This window comes from Bactrocera latifrons, unplaced genomic scaffold (assembly GCF_001853355.1).
Source record: "Bactrocera latifrons isolate USDA-ARS-PBARC rearing strain unplaced genomic scaffold, ASM185335v1 scaffold_401, whole genome shotgun sequence".
Lineage (NCBI taxonomy): Eukaryota > Metazoa > Arthropoda > Insecta > Diptera > Tephritidae > Bactrocera > Bactrocera latifrons.
In genome coordinates this window covers 1,745-19,419 of record NW_017537048.1, presented here as the reverse complement: position 1 = coordinate 19,419, position 17,675 = coordinate 1,745, and the positions used below count along the sequence as shown (strand labels likewise).

The 17,675-nt window shown below is 35.5% G+C and overlaps 1 protein-coding gene across 2 annotated transcripts in view; it reads right to left on the bottom strand.

Annotated features, from left to right (window-relative positions):
* The window catches only part of LOC108972535 (ceramide synthase 6), a 77,866-nt gene extending 75,317 nt beyond the window's left edge, over positions 1 to 2,549 (bottom strand). For both annotated transcript variants that reach the window (XR_001993639.1, XM_018939163.1), the window contains exon 1: positions 2,236 to 2,549. Coding sequence is in view for 1 of the 2 variants with exons in the window: in XM_018939163.1 (XP_018794708.1) it covers positions 2,236 to 2,420 (185 nt within the window). In the remaining variant the exon portion in view is untranslated. The remainder of the gene's footprint in view (positions 1 to 2,235) is intronic.
* Between the last annotated feature and the right edge of the window lie 15,126 nt (positions 2,550 to 17,675).

Below are 17,675 nucleotides of genomic sequence, written 5' to 3'. Positions count from 1 at the left end.
AGAATAACTGTCCTGACAGCTAGCTGCTACTAGCAGTTAAGATACAAAGCTATTATACTATATTTTGCAAATTTTGTATACAACTGAAATATTAAAAAATAACTGAAGCATCTAAAATATTAACAATCAAATTTTTTCAGTAGCCACAAAACTTCGCAAAACATCTACATAAATGAAAACGTGCTTGCCTAAATTTACAGTAAAGGACATAACTATTCACGAAAATACCAAAATTTTTCTTAAAGCTTAGAAATTTTATTAGACACCTTACACAAAAAAAATAATGTATACATTTATAAGAGTAGTAAATTTGCTTCCAAATCAAAGTTAAACATAACGTATTAAAAACACTTAATTTTCAGAAGATTCAGATTTCAGTTCGGTCAATATTTTGTGTGACCACCGCGCGATTTTTTTAAAGCTTGAATCCTTTTTGGCATACTATTTATGAGGTTGTCTAAAATGTTTGGGCTTATATTTTGCCATGCGTGGAGGGCCCGCTCCCACAATTCATTAACCGTTTTTGGAATATATATGGAAAAAATTTTCTTTTTAAAATCGCCCAAAGGTGCTCAATGGGATTCAAATCTGGGGACTGCGGAGGCAAATCGAGCAGTTTGATCCCGTTATCCACAAACCACGATTTGGTAACTTTTGCGGTATGCTTCGGATCGTTATCCTGCTTGAAAATATCTCCTTGGCCACGTTCGAGTCCAAATATATCTAGACTTGGAAGATATGAGTTCTCCAGAATATCAATATAGTCTGTGGCACGCATTATACCATCGATCCTCCGGAGGACACCCAGCTCATTTCCGCGAAAACAGCCCCAAGCTATCAGTGATCCACCTCCAAATTTCATTGTTTGGCATATGTTGCGCTCCTGTAAACCAACCTGTTTATCAATCCATGTATATGCACGTCCATCTCATCCTATTCGATTTATTTTAGTTTCGTCAGACCAAGGCACTCTCTTCCAATTCATATTTTTTGGCAAACTTCAATCGAGCCTTACGGTGTTTGTTACTTAAGAGAGGTTTTTTTTACCATTGCTCTACCCTTGAGCCCTTTATTTTTTAGGCATCTTCTTACTGTTTTGTCGCTGACATTCACTCCATGGACCTCTGTAATGATTTTATTGGTTTCCACTGCGGTATTTGTTGCTCCTGTAACAATTAAGCGCCTAGCTAATCGTGCTGCAACTGGGGATAAGTTCTTCGGACGGCCGCCACTATTTCGTGGTACTGTTAAATCATTCTGCTTTTTTATTTTAGTAATTAATCCCAGAGAAATTTTATATTTTTTTGCGATTTCTCGGTAAGAAACATAATTTTTAATGTCTTCCAGCACAATTTTGTTCTTTAACAGGATTTACGGCTTATCCCATCATAAAGCAACTAAAAAATTATTTCTTAGGATTTAAATATTTAAACATTAAATGTAAATTAATTAAATAAATAAGTAAACTTTACCTTTTATTATAATATATATATTAAATTTGGAACTCAATTGTGCACAAAATCTTATTGTGGTCAAAACTTTTCACAGACTATTTCTGTTTTCTTCGACTCATAGAAACAGTAAAAGTCCCGTTAGTTTAAAAAAGTGCTACCGGCTGGTAATTAACGTAACGCTTGAGAATACAATAGAAAAATATTGCCAGACTGGTTTCAAATTTATGAAACAGCAAGAGAATTCAAATTTCATTTATTCGTGAACACTTTTGTTCCTTACTGAACATATCTTATCATCTAGAGTCAACCTATAAAAATCATGTGGCCAGATATAAAAGTTACTTCTAACAGTGTATTCAAATATTAAATGGAAATATAAATCAGAATTTTGGGATTAAATTTAGAAGTTGAACGTAAAACATATTTTTTTTTATTAAAACGCATAATATAATACAATAAACGGTTTACAAATATAATTAATATGAATACACATACATATGTATATGTAATCAAAATTTTATTCTCAGCAACGAAAGGGGAGCGGTCATTACACAAGTTAATACTTTTAAATTAATTACACGTAAATACGTTAGTTAACTAAAAGTAGAATCCGAAGTTAAGGTTATAATATTTTGAAAAGATTGGTCTACCCCAACTTAGATATAGTAAAACTAATTTTTGTTTCCAATAATTAAGCGAAACACCGGCATTTTTGTGGTATACAAAATATGTGCTTTGTATACCATAATAAATAAAAGTAAATAATATATTACACATATACCTTTCAATTGCATATCGAAGTAGCATAATAACTACCGCCATTGGTATGGGCCATACAAGATCCCTGTAGTCGGCGTGCGTCACATCCGGGTGTGAACCAGGAGCGATGTCCTCCCAAGTGCTATTGGGAGGTAACCATATGCGAGTTGACCAAAATGTTTCCCTAGCGACTTTAATAATTTCCATGCTTCCTTCAAAAAATAAAGTCGCAAATCTATAAAGCACTAAAAACAGTTTAATCTTTAAAAATTATCTACAAATGTTAAGTTTTTTATACAGGGCCCATATATAGAATAGAAACTGTTTCGATTGATTCTCGATTACATTACCATAATTGCCGTCTCTTATGTCCATACACACCCAGACATGCAATTTAATATTGCTGGCAATATTGCATATGCAAACTTATCTCTTATCTCAGACATCTAAACGTATTCATGCCATCCACAGCAACAGATAAACTTTGGTTTCACAAAACTGTTTTCATTCCCACAAATATTTTGCAGAAAGTTCATGTCCAGGTATAGCTTCGTTGGAATGATGGCTGCAAAGATGGGCACGATTCCGTTTACTTTGGCGGAGGGGTAAAATCGAATTTCCGTATAAATGGGGTATGTGCGGATAGGGGAGCTTCTCCAGAGGAGCAATATCCAAAAATAATATAATAAAAAATAATATTTTTTTAAATATTCACGTTTAAACGTTAAAAAATTTTCACTAAGAACACCTGGTATTTCTCTATGTTTCACTAAATTTGTTCACGCTTTTTAATCTGTATATTTCAATATACACTCTAAGCATTGAAATAAGCTCACATTTATTTTGTAAATTTTCAGCTAAATTTAGTAATTTAAAATTTACTTATCAAATTTATGGCTGAAAAGTTTAGAGTGTTTATATTTACGAGGAAAACCAGCTTTGCCACACTTAGAATAAAGTTCAAAAAATCTTAAATAGTTGCGTTTTTCTCCGATTTATAATGCTTTTACACTTATATTTTATACTTTTATATGCACTAACACTACACTAATTCGTTTCTAATCATTTATTTTATATTAAATAGTGCTAAAATAATTTTAATTCCGTATCAAAGATCGGGCAAAAAGGAGTTCAACGTAAAAAAACTGTGCTCGCCCAGGTGTTGGTCCGACTAAGGGTTATTTTTTTGAAGCGCAGCCACAGGCCCCCAACGCAAAAAAACTGAGCTCGCCCAGGCTTTGGTCCAACCGAGGGTTATTTTTTGAAGCGTTGCCGAAGAACGCCAACGCAAAGAGGAGTTAAACGAAAAAAACTAAGCATGCCCAGGTGTTTGTCCGACAGAGGGTTATTTTTTTGAAGCGCGGCCGAAGGCCCCTAATGCAGAAAGGAATTCTAATAATTAATGTTTTACATATTTCTTGTCATATGTTTTCTTTATTTCGTTTGATTTGGTAGCACTGATTATTAGTTAGAATGCCACCCTTTTGTTATTGTATGAACAAAAGTTAAATATTGAATAAAAGTCAAAAATATAACCAAAAAGTATAACCAGTTGAATTTTTGAACTTTCAATGCAAATATCTCAAAAACCATGAATCACTTTTAATTAATATTCATCTTAATTTACAAACTGTCGTAAGACAATAACTAAATGTAATTCATTAATGTGACTCACACTGATGCATTAAGAGCAATTTGGCCTTAATATAAGGTTATTTAATAACTAGTAACATATAATACATATATGAATAATATGTGATTTATATTTAATAAACACAGATAAGTAAAATCGTGTGATAATATTATTATTAATATTTATATGCTTGTAATATAACATTTTTATACATATTACTATTTTATACTATCCTTCTCCTTCTGCGTTGGTGGCCTTCGACCGCGCTCTAAAAAAATAACCCTGGCCGAGTGAATACCCGGGTTGACTGAAGTACTTTCGCGTAGTACTCCTTTCTGCGTTAAAAATAAAAAAATATATCGAGTTTTTGTTATAAAGTGGTTATATTTGTAGGTTACCATGCACTCATATTGAAAAAAAATTGAGTATTCGTTATTAAATGGATAAATTTAATTTATTATATCTGTCAGCGATTTCCATTTATTTTTGATGACACATTGTTTTGTATTTTAGGTGACGATACATGTATTTCTAGATTTAAAATTTGAGTTTTGGAAATACAGTAGTTATATTTTTTGGTTATCATGCACTTATATTGAAACAAAATTTTGAGTTTTCGTTATAAAATGAATATATTTTGGTTATTATATCTGTCAGCAATTTCCTTTTATTTTTGATTTTGTTTTGCATTTGTATTTTGTTTTGTATTTTAGGTGCCGATACATATATTTTTATGATTAAAATTTGAGTTTTCGTACTGTACTTGTATACTTTACACTTTATTGCGTACTATTATTATATAATATTATTTATACATGTGTATATATAATATTATTACATAATATTACTAATACATGTATATAATATTACTTATTTGCCTAATAAATTTTAAAAAGAAAATATACAAAGGTATGAATAGAGGAATATCAGCGAATTGCCTTATTATCACACGGCAGCGATCCATTTCGTTGTAATTTTTGGTAAACAAATGAGGTTGAAACGAGTGTAAAATGTAATTATAAAAAAAAAAAATTTTTAAGTAAAAAACGTGATAAAAATGTAAAATGTGGATTTATTTAAAAGTTTATAGTGTAATTTAATTAATTTGAAGTGAAAAATCTGAATAAAGTGTGTTAAATAAGGTGAAATAGCTTATTGAAATGTTCGAATTTTGCGAATTTTTGAACTTTAAGGTCGAATATCTCTAAACTAAGCGTTTGCGGTACCTATAACCCTATATGTTTCTTAATCAGGAGGATCTTTCCAACGGTACCTTTGAAGTGCAGCGCCAAAGAAATCGTAATTGTGCCATTGGGTTCATAACCCTAGTTTATTGGATATAATTCTTATAACACCATTACCAAACAGAAAATCTACTGTTTCTCCGCATATTGTTCTAAATTCGTAATGAGGCAGCGAAGACAGCGTCAATCTAGAAATTAATAGGATCAAGATCATCTTATTTTGCAGTATCATAATTGTTATAGGGAGAAAAATCTTCAAGAAATTTCGCTCGGGCCCGACTTATCTTGGTAATCATTTAAGTATGTTTTTTCCGTGTTAGTATAGAAATTTCGTTGTATTATATTTGAAGAGTGAGCTAGTTATGTGGAAGGCGAACTTTCCCGTGGTTTCTTGGAAGGCACTAAGTCTATTTTGGTGGTTAACCTGTCTTAGATGTATTGACCGGTCGACCTCCATCGTGGTTAGTGGTTTAGGTGACACGTTCGGTATGTTATTAAGTATTGAATTGATTTTTAAAATCTGAGCGGAGTATGGGGGATATTGCCTAGATATTGAACCTCGGTATGATTATTTTGTATGTATTTATTAGATATTAGTTTTATTTTTGCGAGTAGGAATACGTTAGTTCGGGGTAGAAGACTCTGCTGTTATTAAAACCATTATGTCGAGGACCTCGGGGTGGTGATTGAAATTTAAATCGCCGGAGGTAATCGCCTTTAATTAATGTGGTGAGAGCTATGTCTTCACATAAGTTAGTCATAATCCTTATGGACTGGTCATTTAGGTCGGGACGTGCAATTTTGTCTAATATAGAAGACCGGTAGTGAACCGGTACTTTTTGAAAAAAATTTTTTGGAAGATTTTGTGGCGCGTTACATTATGTTAAAATCTGTTACATTTTGTGTACTTACTCTTTCACGCATTTCTCTAACCATTGTTGATACTAAGGTAAGATTAGGTGTAGAAGGATTTATTATTATTTTTTGGCAATAAGTATCATTTTTCCATCAAACAGCATATCGTAAACTTAAATATGAAAAAAAAAACGCAAATAATAAGTAATGACAGTACGTACTGATAACGGATTGTTATATTAACGTCCCAATTTAATGACTATACTATATGTATATCTTTATTTATAATTCTAACAAATTAACGCTTTACTGCTCAACACCCGAATTAATAAAATGTTCTTTATATGTCTTATCACGGCAGCACTCTAACCGAGCGATTCTGACTGTACAGTCACAATTCTATGAAAATGAGATTTTCAATTAGAGACAATTTTTGTGACTTAAGACTATTTTGTAATTCAGTAAAAGTGGCCATTCGCGACCAACATGTGCGTTCGATCGTTTCACCATACACGACATACAAATTCATTTTGTGTTCGTTCTTTAAAGAGTGAATATGTGTAAACAGCAAGCGGAAAATAGTTCGTATAGTTCGAGAAAAACGAGTTTTTGTGTGTACACAGCGTCATGTTCATGCCGATCATGAAAAATCAAGCATTTTCGCGAACATGGATTGGTATGCGTACAAACCCATACAAAAAGAAACCGCAATCGCACGCATACCCATCATACACTCACAAAAATCTCTCACTTCAAAACGAACAGGCTTAATCAACTCTTATCAAGAGTATTTTCGTTCCCTATAACTGAGAGAACCTTGCAGCTGGTTTGTGGGAAAATATTTGCGACCTTTGTTGAAAGGCTTAGTTTCTGAGATTGTTCTTTCTCAAATCTCACATAAACAAAATACAACACTCGAGGTGGAAAGCACTTTGTTGTCAACCAGTTGTTTTCAAAAACATACAATACAAAATAAAGAAATTGTCAACTAAAAAAAGCGAGTAATTTTGTAAATCTATTAAATTTGGTAGAGATATAATAATTTCAATTGTTTTTATGATTTCATAATGGAAAAGAAGTATTCTAGCAGTTTCAGCAGTCTTCTTAATTTTTACTTGCGTAGAAACTGCTTACACGGTTATAGCCGAGTTAACAGCAGCGTGAAAGTTGTTCCTTCTTTTCGCAATTGGAGATTCCAAGCGAAGCCAGATCCTTTTCGACCTGGTCCTTCCAACGGAGTGGAGGTTTCCTTCTTAATTTGCTTCCTGCAGCGGGTACTGCGTCGAATACGACAACGTAGCGCGCTAGTAATTTATTCTTTTCACTACGTGGCGCCAATTGGATATTCCAAGCGTATCCAGGTTCTTCTCCACCTGATCCTTCCAACGGAGTGGAGGTCTTCCTCTGCTTCTCCCGGCGGGTACAGCATGAATACTTTCAGAGCTGGAGTGTTTTCGTCCATTCGGACAACATGACCTAGCCAGCGTAGCCGCTGTCTTTTAACTCTCTGAACTATGTCAATGTCGTCATATAGCTCATCGTTCCATCGAATTCGATATTCGTCGTGGCCAATGTACCAAAGATCCATAAATCTTTCGCAAAAATTTTCTCTCGAAAACTCGCAACGTCGACCCATCAGACGTTGTCATTGTCCATGCCTCTGCATCATATAGTAGTGCGGAAATAATGAGTGACGTATAGAATTTTGTTTCTGTTCGTCGAGAGAAGACTTTACTTCTAATTGCCTACCTTGTCAGAAGTAGCACCTGTTTGCAAGAGATATTTTGCGATGGATGCCGAGGGTGACGTTGTTGTTGGTGTTGCTGCTGGTTAGAAGATAAACGAAATTATTTACAACTTCCAAGTTATGACTGTCAACAGTGACGAGGTAGCCTTGTCGCGAGTGCAACAACTGTTGTTTGATGACAGGAGATACTTTGTCTTGCCTCGTTCACCAAATCATTATTAACGCCGCGGTTGTTAAGGTCAATGTAATCAATATCATCGGCATACGCCAGCTGTTGTGCACTCTTATAGAAGTATCTTCTCTGTTAAGTTCTGCAGCTCAAATTATTTTCTCCAGACGGAGGTTGAAGAAGACACACGAGAGAGAGTCCCCTTGTCTGAAACCTCGCTTGATATCGAACGGTCCGGAGAGATCCTTCCCGATCCTGGCTGAGCTTTTTGTACTGCTCAACATCAGCTTACACAACCGTATTACGGATATCAAATTCATACAAAGCGGCATAAAGGCAGCTCCTTTTCGTGCCGTTGAAAGCAGCGTTGAAATCGACGAAAAGGTGGTGTGTGTCGATTCTCCCTTCACGGGTCTTTTCCAGGATTTGACGCATGGTGAATACCTGGTCGGTTTGTTTATTTTCTAGGTCTAAAGCCACACTCATAAGGTCCAATCTGTTTGTAGGCCGTGGGGGTTAATTCGGTAGTTGGCGCAGATTGTGGAGTTTCCTTTTTTATGGATTGGGCAGAGCACACTTAAATTCCAATCGTTGGGCATGCTTTGGTCCGACCATATTTTACAAAGAAGCTGATGCATACTCCTTATCAGTTCTTCGCCGCCGTGTTTGAATAGCTCGGTCGGCAATCCGTCGGCCCCCGCCGCTTTGTTGTTGTTCAGGCGGGCAATTGCTATTCGAACTTCTTCCTGATCGAGCAATGGAACGTCTGCTCCATCGTCGTCGATTGGGGAATCGGGTTCGCCTTCTCCTGGCGTTGTACATTCACTGCCACTCAGCAGGCTTGAGAAGTGTTCCCTCCATAATTTAAGAATACTCTGGGCATCGGTAACTAGATTAACTTTTCGGTTTCCTCAAGAGTATGCTCCGGTCTTGAAACCTTCTGTAAGCCGACGCATTTTTTCGTCCTGTCGGCCAGCTTATCAAGCTCTTCGTACTCACGCATTTCAGCCTTTTTCTTTTTCTGTCCGCAGAGTCGTCTCGCTTCCCTCTTCAACTCTCGGGATCTATCCCATCCCTCACGTGTTGTGGTCGATCGTAACGTTTCGAGATAGGCAACCTGTTTTTTCTCGACTGCGACGCGGCACTCCTCTGAGTACCAGCTATTCTTTTGCACTTTCCGAAAACCAATGGTTTCGGTAGCAACTCCCACAGTCGTTCCACAGTTCCCTAAACCGAGTTAACGAGTGCTCTCAGAGAGCAGGAGTGCAAGCTGAGTGGAAAATCGTTCGGCTGTCTGCTCGACGTCGATCTTTCCCGTTGTTTTTTGACGTAGGCTTTCTGCTGCATAGAGGAGGGTGCGAATCTTAGCTGCAACAAGATAGTGGTCCGAGTCAATGTTAGGACTTCGGAGCGTACGCACGTCTAGAACATTGTAAACGTGTCATCGGTCTATCACAACATGATTTTTTCTTGTGCTGGAGTCAGTACCACAGATAACCATATTTACGGCCCCGGCGAAGTCGATCAGTCTCAACCCATTTAGAAATGTTTCGTCGTGGAAGCTGAATTTACCGAAAATACCTTCTTTGCCTACCCTGGCGTTAAATTCGCCAAGTACGATTTTGATATCGTAGAAGGCGTGGGCGAAAATCAGCGATATATGTAAGAACCTCGCTTTGATGCGGATTGTGGCTAGCGTTCATTCACCGGAGTGATTGATAGTACTCGGCGACAGACTCCCACTACGAATGCCACAAGGACCTACTCGTCTCTGTCCTTCTCCCGTACATCGCATTTCTTGGGCGGCGGTAATGTCAGCCTTTATTTTCCACCAGCTGGGCAGCGGCATCTTCCCAATTAAGGGACTGGACATTCCAGGTACATGTCTTTAAATCGTAGTCCTTATTTCGGTTGCCATGGTCGTCATCAAACGGGGAGTTTCTCTTTCGAGGCTGTTGGTAATTTTTAATTGGAAGTGTTTTTTTGCGTGGCGGGTCTCAATCCCAGTGCAAAACCCTATGTAGCGGATGTTTTGCTTTAGCTCGCCTTCAAACGCATGTTTTTAGGCTACCCAGAGGAAAAGGTCAAAGACCGGAAGTCGTGAACTGCTTGAGCCATGTGTAAATGAATCGTTTCTGGCCACTCCCAAGTGAATGACGATCAGAGGACTTTCCTCATATGACTCCATCCATATGCATACGCATACATTAAATAAAGCATCGAATGTTTGGATTATTTTTACTATATTCCTCATTGATTTCACTTCCGACGTTTTAAGCACATTTGTTCGCCTTACCACACCTCGGCTGGTTGACGGTTCGATACAATATATACCTATACAATATTAATTTAGAACTTATATTAACTTATCTGATGAATTTGCACTCATTTTTTTAAATACACTTTAATTCTTAATACTTATATATTTATATATATTTTTAATTTTGTATACTTCTATATATTTTTAAATTTGTATACTGGATACAAATATTAACACGGAATGCAAATTAAATGGATATAAAAATAATTAAAAAACGGGAAAAAAGAAACGGTGCATTGTTTATTTATAACAATACCAGTTATAGAAAATGTAGTTTAAAAAGGAGAAACCCGGAATAGATAAATGTGAGGATAATGACAAAATGGACAGCAAAAGAACGGTGGCTTGTTTAGTTGTAAAAAAAGCTGCCAAAAAACAACCCTGGCCGATCCAATACCGGGTTGTGTCAATTTTTTTTCGAGTAAAACTATGTTTTCCGTTGGAGATTAAGAAAAAAAAATAAACCTAGCCGATCCAACATCGGGGTGTGCTAAGTTTTTTTTCGCTTAATACACCTAACCTTCCCCTAGTTTGTAGATCTCAATGGAAATTAATAATCAGTACACTTTTGGTGATCATTATACCATTATATTTCAGATAAATGCTACACAAACACCTCTTTAGACGCACTACTCTTCCCTACCACTTGTTGTCGGCTAACCAATCAATATCATACATAATCATTGATTATGAACCGCATTAAGAGTGCATGCGACGCATCAATATTCAAGCTTACCCGCGTACTGGGGGAACACCACAATTGCTAAACTGCAAAAAGAATGCCAGAAGCAAAAAGCTTATACCAAAGGTCTCGTGGTATCTTCGAATACAATATTCTACAAGCAACTTATAAAGATAAGAGGAAGCTCTTGAAAAAGACTAATAAAAATTATTTCGGAGCTCTTCCCGATCCCACCCCAACTTTCTCGAAAGAACGTAAAGGTGCAGCACTGCCAGATTTTATTAGAAGTGTCAAATGAAGATATTATAGAGGCATGCGACCGTCTTGACCAATCTAAAGCTTTAGGACCAGATAGAATTTCCAAAAAAGCGCTGAAACAGCGATTGTTAGGAGCATATGTAGACCCTTTTAGAATACACTGTCATATAAATTATTTTCAAGTTCACATATTTATAATTCCTAAATGAATTTTAAAAGCATTAATATATTAAAATATAAATAAATGTCTGAAGAAGAATCGTAAATTGTTTACAGCCTTTATTCGAAATTTAAAAAACTTACACAACTTCAAATATTTTATCTATCTTCCATGTATATATCTTCTGAAACTAGATTTTATCTCCCCGGGCAGACTTACATTTTGCAGAAATGTTCGAAACTGGTGTCCAAATTGAAGTGTTTGAAGATGAGGACGGAGCAGAAGTGTCTACAAACAAACATTACAACGCGAAGATTGCTTGTATAAGCCTTGTTAATTTCAAAATTTTGAAAGATATTTGCAATTATTTTATTGAAATAGAATGGAGGAACTATTCTTCCAAAGACATTTTTCTATTACAATAAATATGTAACTTACGGTCTTTGTATAATCTACTTCCTTCTAAGTATGTTTAAATAATTCGGTCATGATTTTATTTGAAAACATGTATGTACCTATTATTCCTGTCCTGCTATATGGTGCAGAGGCATGGACGATGACGACATCTGATGAAATAAAAGTTTTGCGCAAGATTTATGGTCCTTTGCGCGTTAGCCATAGCGAATATCGCATTCGATGGAACGATGAGCTGTATGAAATATGCGACGACATTGACATAGTTCAGCAAATTTAAAACACCGGTAGTACCCGCCGGGGTAAGCACTCCGTTAAAAGAACCAGGTCGATTAGAATCTCCAATTGGCGCCACCTTGCGAAAAGAACTGGCGCGCTGTTGTTTATTTGACTATAACCGCCTAAGCGATTTCTACGCCAGTAAAGAGGAAGAAGATAAATGTATATAACACAGGTGCGAGTAAAAAGATATTTATGTTTAAATAATTCAGTTATTTTATTATATAAACACATTTAAAAATAGTACACATTAGCACTTTTAAATTTCTCACCTTTAACTTGGTTGCTGTGCGTGTTGGCCCTCGCAAGGTATTCAATATATATATATATATATTATTTATTAAAATATCGTTGTCGTACATTATTAAGAATATCCCCATCAATTCATTCGTTTGGTTTCCTTCCGTTAAGATTATATTCTGGTTGTTGACTAACACAATGTTTTCGTCTGGAAAGCGAAGAGTAACATCTTCAGATGCAAGGATTTCTTTTAGTTTATTAAACGCCTTTTGAGCCTCTTTTGACAATGTTATTTGTTTACTACTTGAACGCTTCGTGTTTATATGGCCGTTTTCTCTCCTTAATATTTCCGTTAGCGGCTTTGCAATTTTCGCATAAACTCGAATAAACTTCCTATAATATCCTGACAGTTCTAAAAAGGAGCGTAATGCCCGAAGAGTTTTGGGTTCGTCAAATTTTAGTATGGCAAGTGTTTTATCGTCAGCTGTCTTAAGGCCATTCTCGGAAACTACAAAACCAAAGAACTCTACGCTAGTTCTGCATTTTTCCAATGCTATTCTCATATTGGCTTCCAGCAGTTTTTTTATGATACTCTCCATATCGTATATGTGAGTTTCAATATCGGGAGAGAAAATTATTACGTCATCAATGTAAACATGACAACGTGCCCCGATATCTTCTCTCAATATGTCGTCTATGGCTCTCTCAAAAATACTAGGAGCATTTTACAACCCAAAGGGTAACCTGCAAAATTCATACTTGCCGTTATTCACACAGAAGGTTGCTTTCTCTTGATCCTTTTCAGCAAGAAAAATTTGGTGAAATCCCGACTTTAGATCGATCGTTGTAAAATACTTGGATTTCCAAGAATCGTCAGAATCATATTTGTGTCAGGAATTGGATACCAGTCAGGAATAGTTTTTTCATTTAATTTGCGAAAATCTATTACCATCCGTAGCTTTTAGCTACCTGTCTCATCAATTTCTTTTTTGTCTACAACCCATACTGGGTTGTTATAAGGAGAGCGACTTTTGCGTATGATTTTGTTAGCGAGAAGTGACTCGACTTCAGAATTTACAAATTTTGTTGCAGACATTTGATAAGGATAAGATTTCGAATAAATAGGCTCGCTAGTTGTTGTTTTGATTGTCGCCACTACTTTAGTGTTATATGGTAAAGCTTCTTCTGGGTCTGCAAATACTTTTTCATATGATTTCAACATATTTTGAAACTTTGGGTTTGCCCTGGGCGGAACATTTTCGACAATAGTTTGCAATGTATTAATTTAAACACATTCCAAAAAACTTATATGTTCCCTTATAGTTCAAATATCCTGTATTTGTATTTAAAACTCCACCAATTTGCCTAAGGAAATCAAATCCTATAGTTCCATCAAAACTTTCTAGATCCTTTAAAATATAGAATTCTGTTATTGTACTACAAATACTTCTATCCAACATTTTTCGAAAATAGTTGTGGTACCATTAATGGATGATAAAATGAAAGGTTTTTCCAGTTTTTTGATTGACGTTAGAAATTCATGGTTAAATACATAATTTTTCGCTGTTCCCGTGTCAATAAGTAATTTAGTTTCTTTCCCATTAAGTATTTTAATTAACACATACTTCAATTGAGAATTGTTATTTAAAAATTTAGTGCGACTATCCTGGAAGTATTCTTCATTCCTTCACTTTCATATATTTGGTAATGATTCACATGCTTACCACAATTATTTTGTCTATTATTATTACTATTRTTATTGTTCTGTCTTTGGGGATTTACTGATCTTGTTCTATAGTTAGAACGATTGAAATTTATTAAAGGCGTTTGCTGCCTATTATTATGCGTGTTGTTTAGCCGAGAAAAGCTGGAATCAACATCCATAGGCTCTGGTTGTGGTTGTGACAAGACTGTCCTTTCATGATTATGTGCCGTGCGATATTGAAGATGAGACATTCGGTAAGAACCACTGTTTCTATTTGCGAATGCGTTAGCAAATGTGTAGCGTTGTTGATTCATTTCTAATTCTTGTGCTAAGGCTAAAGCGGTTGATAAATCTGCCGGGCGACTTGAAAACAAAATATCATTAAGGGGTCGATTTAACCCTGAAATGAAAACACGTAAGGCATCATTCCTATACTTCTCATTAAGAAGTTTCAAGGCTTCTGTTTCCCCGTTATATTGCATAACTGCTTTATTTGTAAGGAATGTCAGATGCTTCTCTACTGAATCGTAATAGTCCGTAATGGATTGTCTTCCCTGTCGCAAAGTGGAGAGTTCTTGCTCTAGAAGATATAACGGTCTTTTGTCCGAGTATGTTTGGTCAAGCCTTGCTATTATAGCWWCAAAATTCAGGGGCGTGCTAAATGATGAYAACATGGTATCCGCYGCTCMTGTTATTTTATTTCGTATTATGGCTATGGCTTGATAATACCTATTTGAGCCTAAGTATTTTTCATAAGVCTTCATAGCTGCTTTTGCAGACTGTCGCYATGAYGGATATCGAACCGACTCACCGGWAAACTCGGGTACAGTCTTCACAACATCGAGTCCAATATCGCATTGGATATTTGTATCTATCTCTATGTCCTCGTACCTCAAAACTTTTGGTGGAGCAACATTTAAATTCAACGCGTCAACATTAGCTTGCACCTGCCTAATCYGTTCAGATACGCGCTGTTCCAGCTGATTCGCTACAGCTGTAGTGATTTGAGTAACCAAATCGGTAATGGCTTCTGCGGTTTTACACCTATTTTTATTGCTTGTCACAAATGTTGTTTATTTTCCCAAAACTTGGCAAAATTGGATCTTATTCCTAGCGTACAATTTCAATTCTCTTAGAAAATAGGTATGCTTACATTAAGTACAGTTTCATGTCCCGTTGTCCTGGCGTGGAATTGTTGACTTCTTTTTCCTTCCCGATTGTCCTTGGCGTGAGATTGTTGACCTATTTTTTTCCCCGATGCACGATTTTTCGACTTCACTTGATTTTTTTTTTTAGGGTGTTCTTCTGCTGTTCTATTATCCTGACATAAGGATTTTGGGAACAGACTTACAAAAACTCGTTGGGCGCCAATTAAATAAATGACAATACGCGTGCTTTGCGCTCAGTGGTCAATTTATTCTGTTTATTCCTTTTCAAACTACATCTATTTATACTTATGCTAGTACCGGCGCGCAGGTCAGTTGTTTTTCAAATCTTATGTGTACCTATCTACTTCTAACAAAGGAATGGAAATATTTATGGTTTTGGGACTATTTGCATTTACATTCTTATTGTTCTGATTTTTACTGCAATCAAAAGTATTTGTACACATGTGTGACTATCTACAACGAGTACTTACAACTATAAATAAATATTTATGTTTTCTCTGCTGCACTTAGGTTGTAAACAATGTATCTGTAAACGTGTACATATAACCAAATACATGTGTAAATATTAAAGAAATTGTATTGAGTTTAATTTACTAAAACCCTTGATATTAGAGACAAACAAAGGAGCTTAGCATCACTGCTGTCTGTTGGGAAACAATTATTATCATCAAAGTTTAAGATGACTCCAATTAGTAAGTAAATTTTATATATTTGATGATAGAGTTAATTGCGTCAGTACCAATAATAAACTTATCACAATGCCATCATCTTATGATAGCGTTACAACCGAACTCGGAACTTTATCAAAGGAGAATTTGACTATTGCATTCGTAATAAATCGTCTTCTATATAATCGAATAAAACTAAGAAATGCAGGCGGTAGTAGCGAAAGGAAAAAAATTTCAATACCCCCAAAAGGCCAGAAGGCTACTAACCAAGCAGAAGGTTTCGTTTTAATGATCAAAAACAATTTAGAAGTGAATATGTTGCGTCAAGCGACAGATTTATACCTAAACCAATAATAATCAAATGAATTGTGAAATACTGAATATTGGACTATAAAAATTAAATTATGAAACTCTATTATGTAAAATACTTACATCATGATGCTTTCTTAATATTAATCTATTACTTACCTGAGTACTTATCTTAACATAAGCTCGTACAATGTTTAAAGAAACATAATTACTTACACCTTTTGTAACATATACTTATATTACCAATAGATTAAACAGTTAGTTTAAGATTTTGGCTAAGCATTGCATAAAATGAAATCAAACTCTCTCTTGTAATAGAACCGATCGTCCGAGGAATCGATCGGACGCGTTTTCATTTTTTATCGCAATTTTCTTCGTGACAGGCAATTAGGCTTCTTAATTTTATTCGCGCATTCCCAAGTTATATTTTCGCTTCTCAAAACCGCTTGAAAATTTTCAAATAGTAATGTATGTAACTACTTCATGTATTCTTGATTCCGGAGCTTCTAATCATGTGAAAAGAGGTACAAATTTGTTTGCAAGCTTCATTATTGTGGAATCTCCACTTGAGGTTGCAGTAGCGAAATGTGATATTTTCGGAACGGAGCGGGACGGAAATTAAAAAATGTTTTATACTGCGAAGACACTCCCCACATAACAAGATGTGGGTTATAGATTTAGATCTTTTGGGGGGTATGTATAATAATAATATTATTGATTTTAAGTTATATCTAAGATTTATGCAGTATTAAGTATTAACAATACACTTGATGTTCTTTTTGCATGAATATTTTTACACCATTTACTTTTTTTTTGCATATTTTTTCATTTTAACTATGTACTTTTTTGCAATGAACTCTAAATTCCATACGTAAGGTTGATTTTAGAATATGTTATCGTAATGCGAGTTTGAAACTGACGACGGAACTAGAAGATAAATTCCCCAACTCGGACTCACATTTGAAACTTATTATTGTTATTTTACTATTCCCAAAATATTTGTTGTTTATTAATTTTAACAGTAATACATAATTACATATATGTATAATACCATACAAATTCTCGAGGTACGAATATATAGACTACGTTCTATAAATATAATTTTTTTGCATGAGTAATTTACTGTCCCAGTAACGTGCACAAAAGATATCAATTATGGCATTATAGGTTTGGATATATCAGTAATGTTCATGCGACTTCATAGCATCCCGCCCCTCAACACAAGCCTCATCACGACACACCACATTCGGCACACAACTCAACACTCATCACACAACTCATACTCATCACACAACACAACAGTCAGCACACAACCTACCTTATCAAACACGCAACAAACCAACCACACTACATACACCATACGTTATCGTTTTCACCACCTAATCAATCAAAAAGGGTTGGTTAGATCGGGATGGTTATTATTCGCTTTTTTACGACCGTACACGAAGTTTCACCAGCTATTACATCCGCACGTTCCAGTTTAGTTTAAATTCGTGGTCCAAATTTGGAATCTCCGTCCTATCTCGCGTGTGGTTGTGCAGTAGCAGCAGCATTTATTTTTCACAAAAAAAAAAATATAAACTTTCATTTAATTAAAAAGAAAAAGGGAT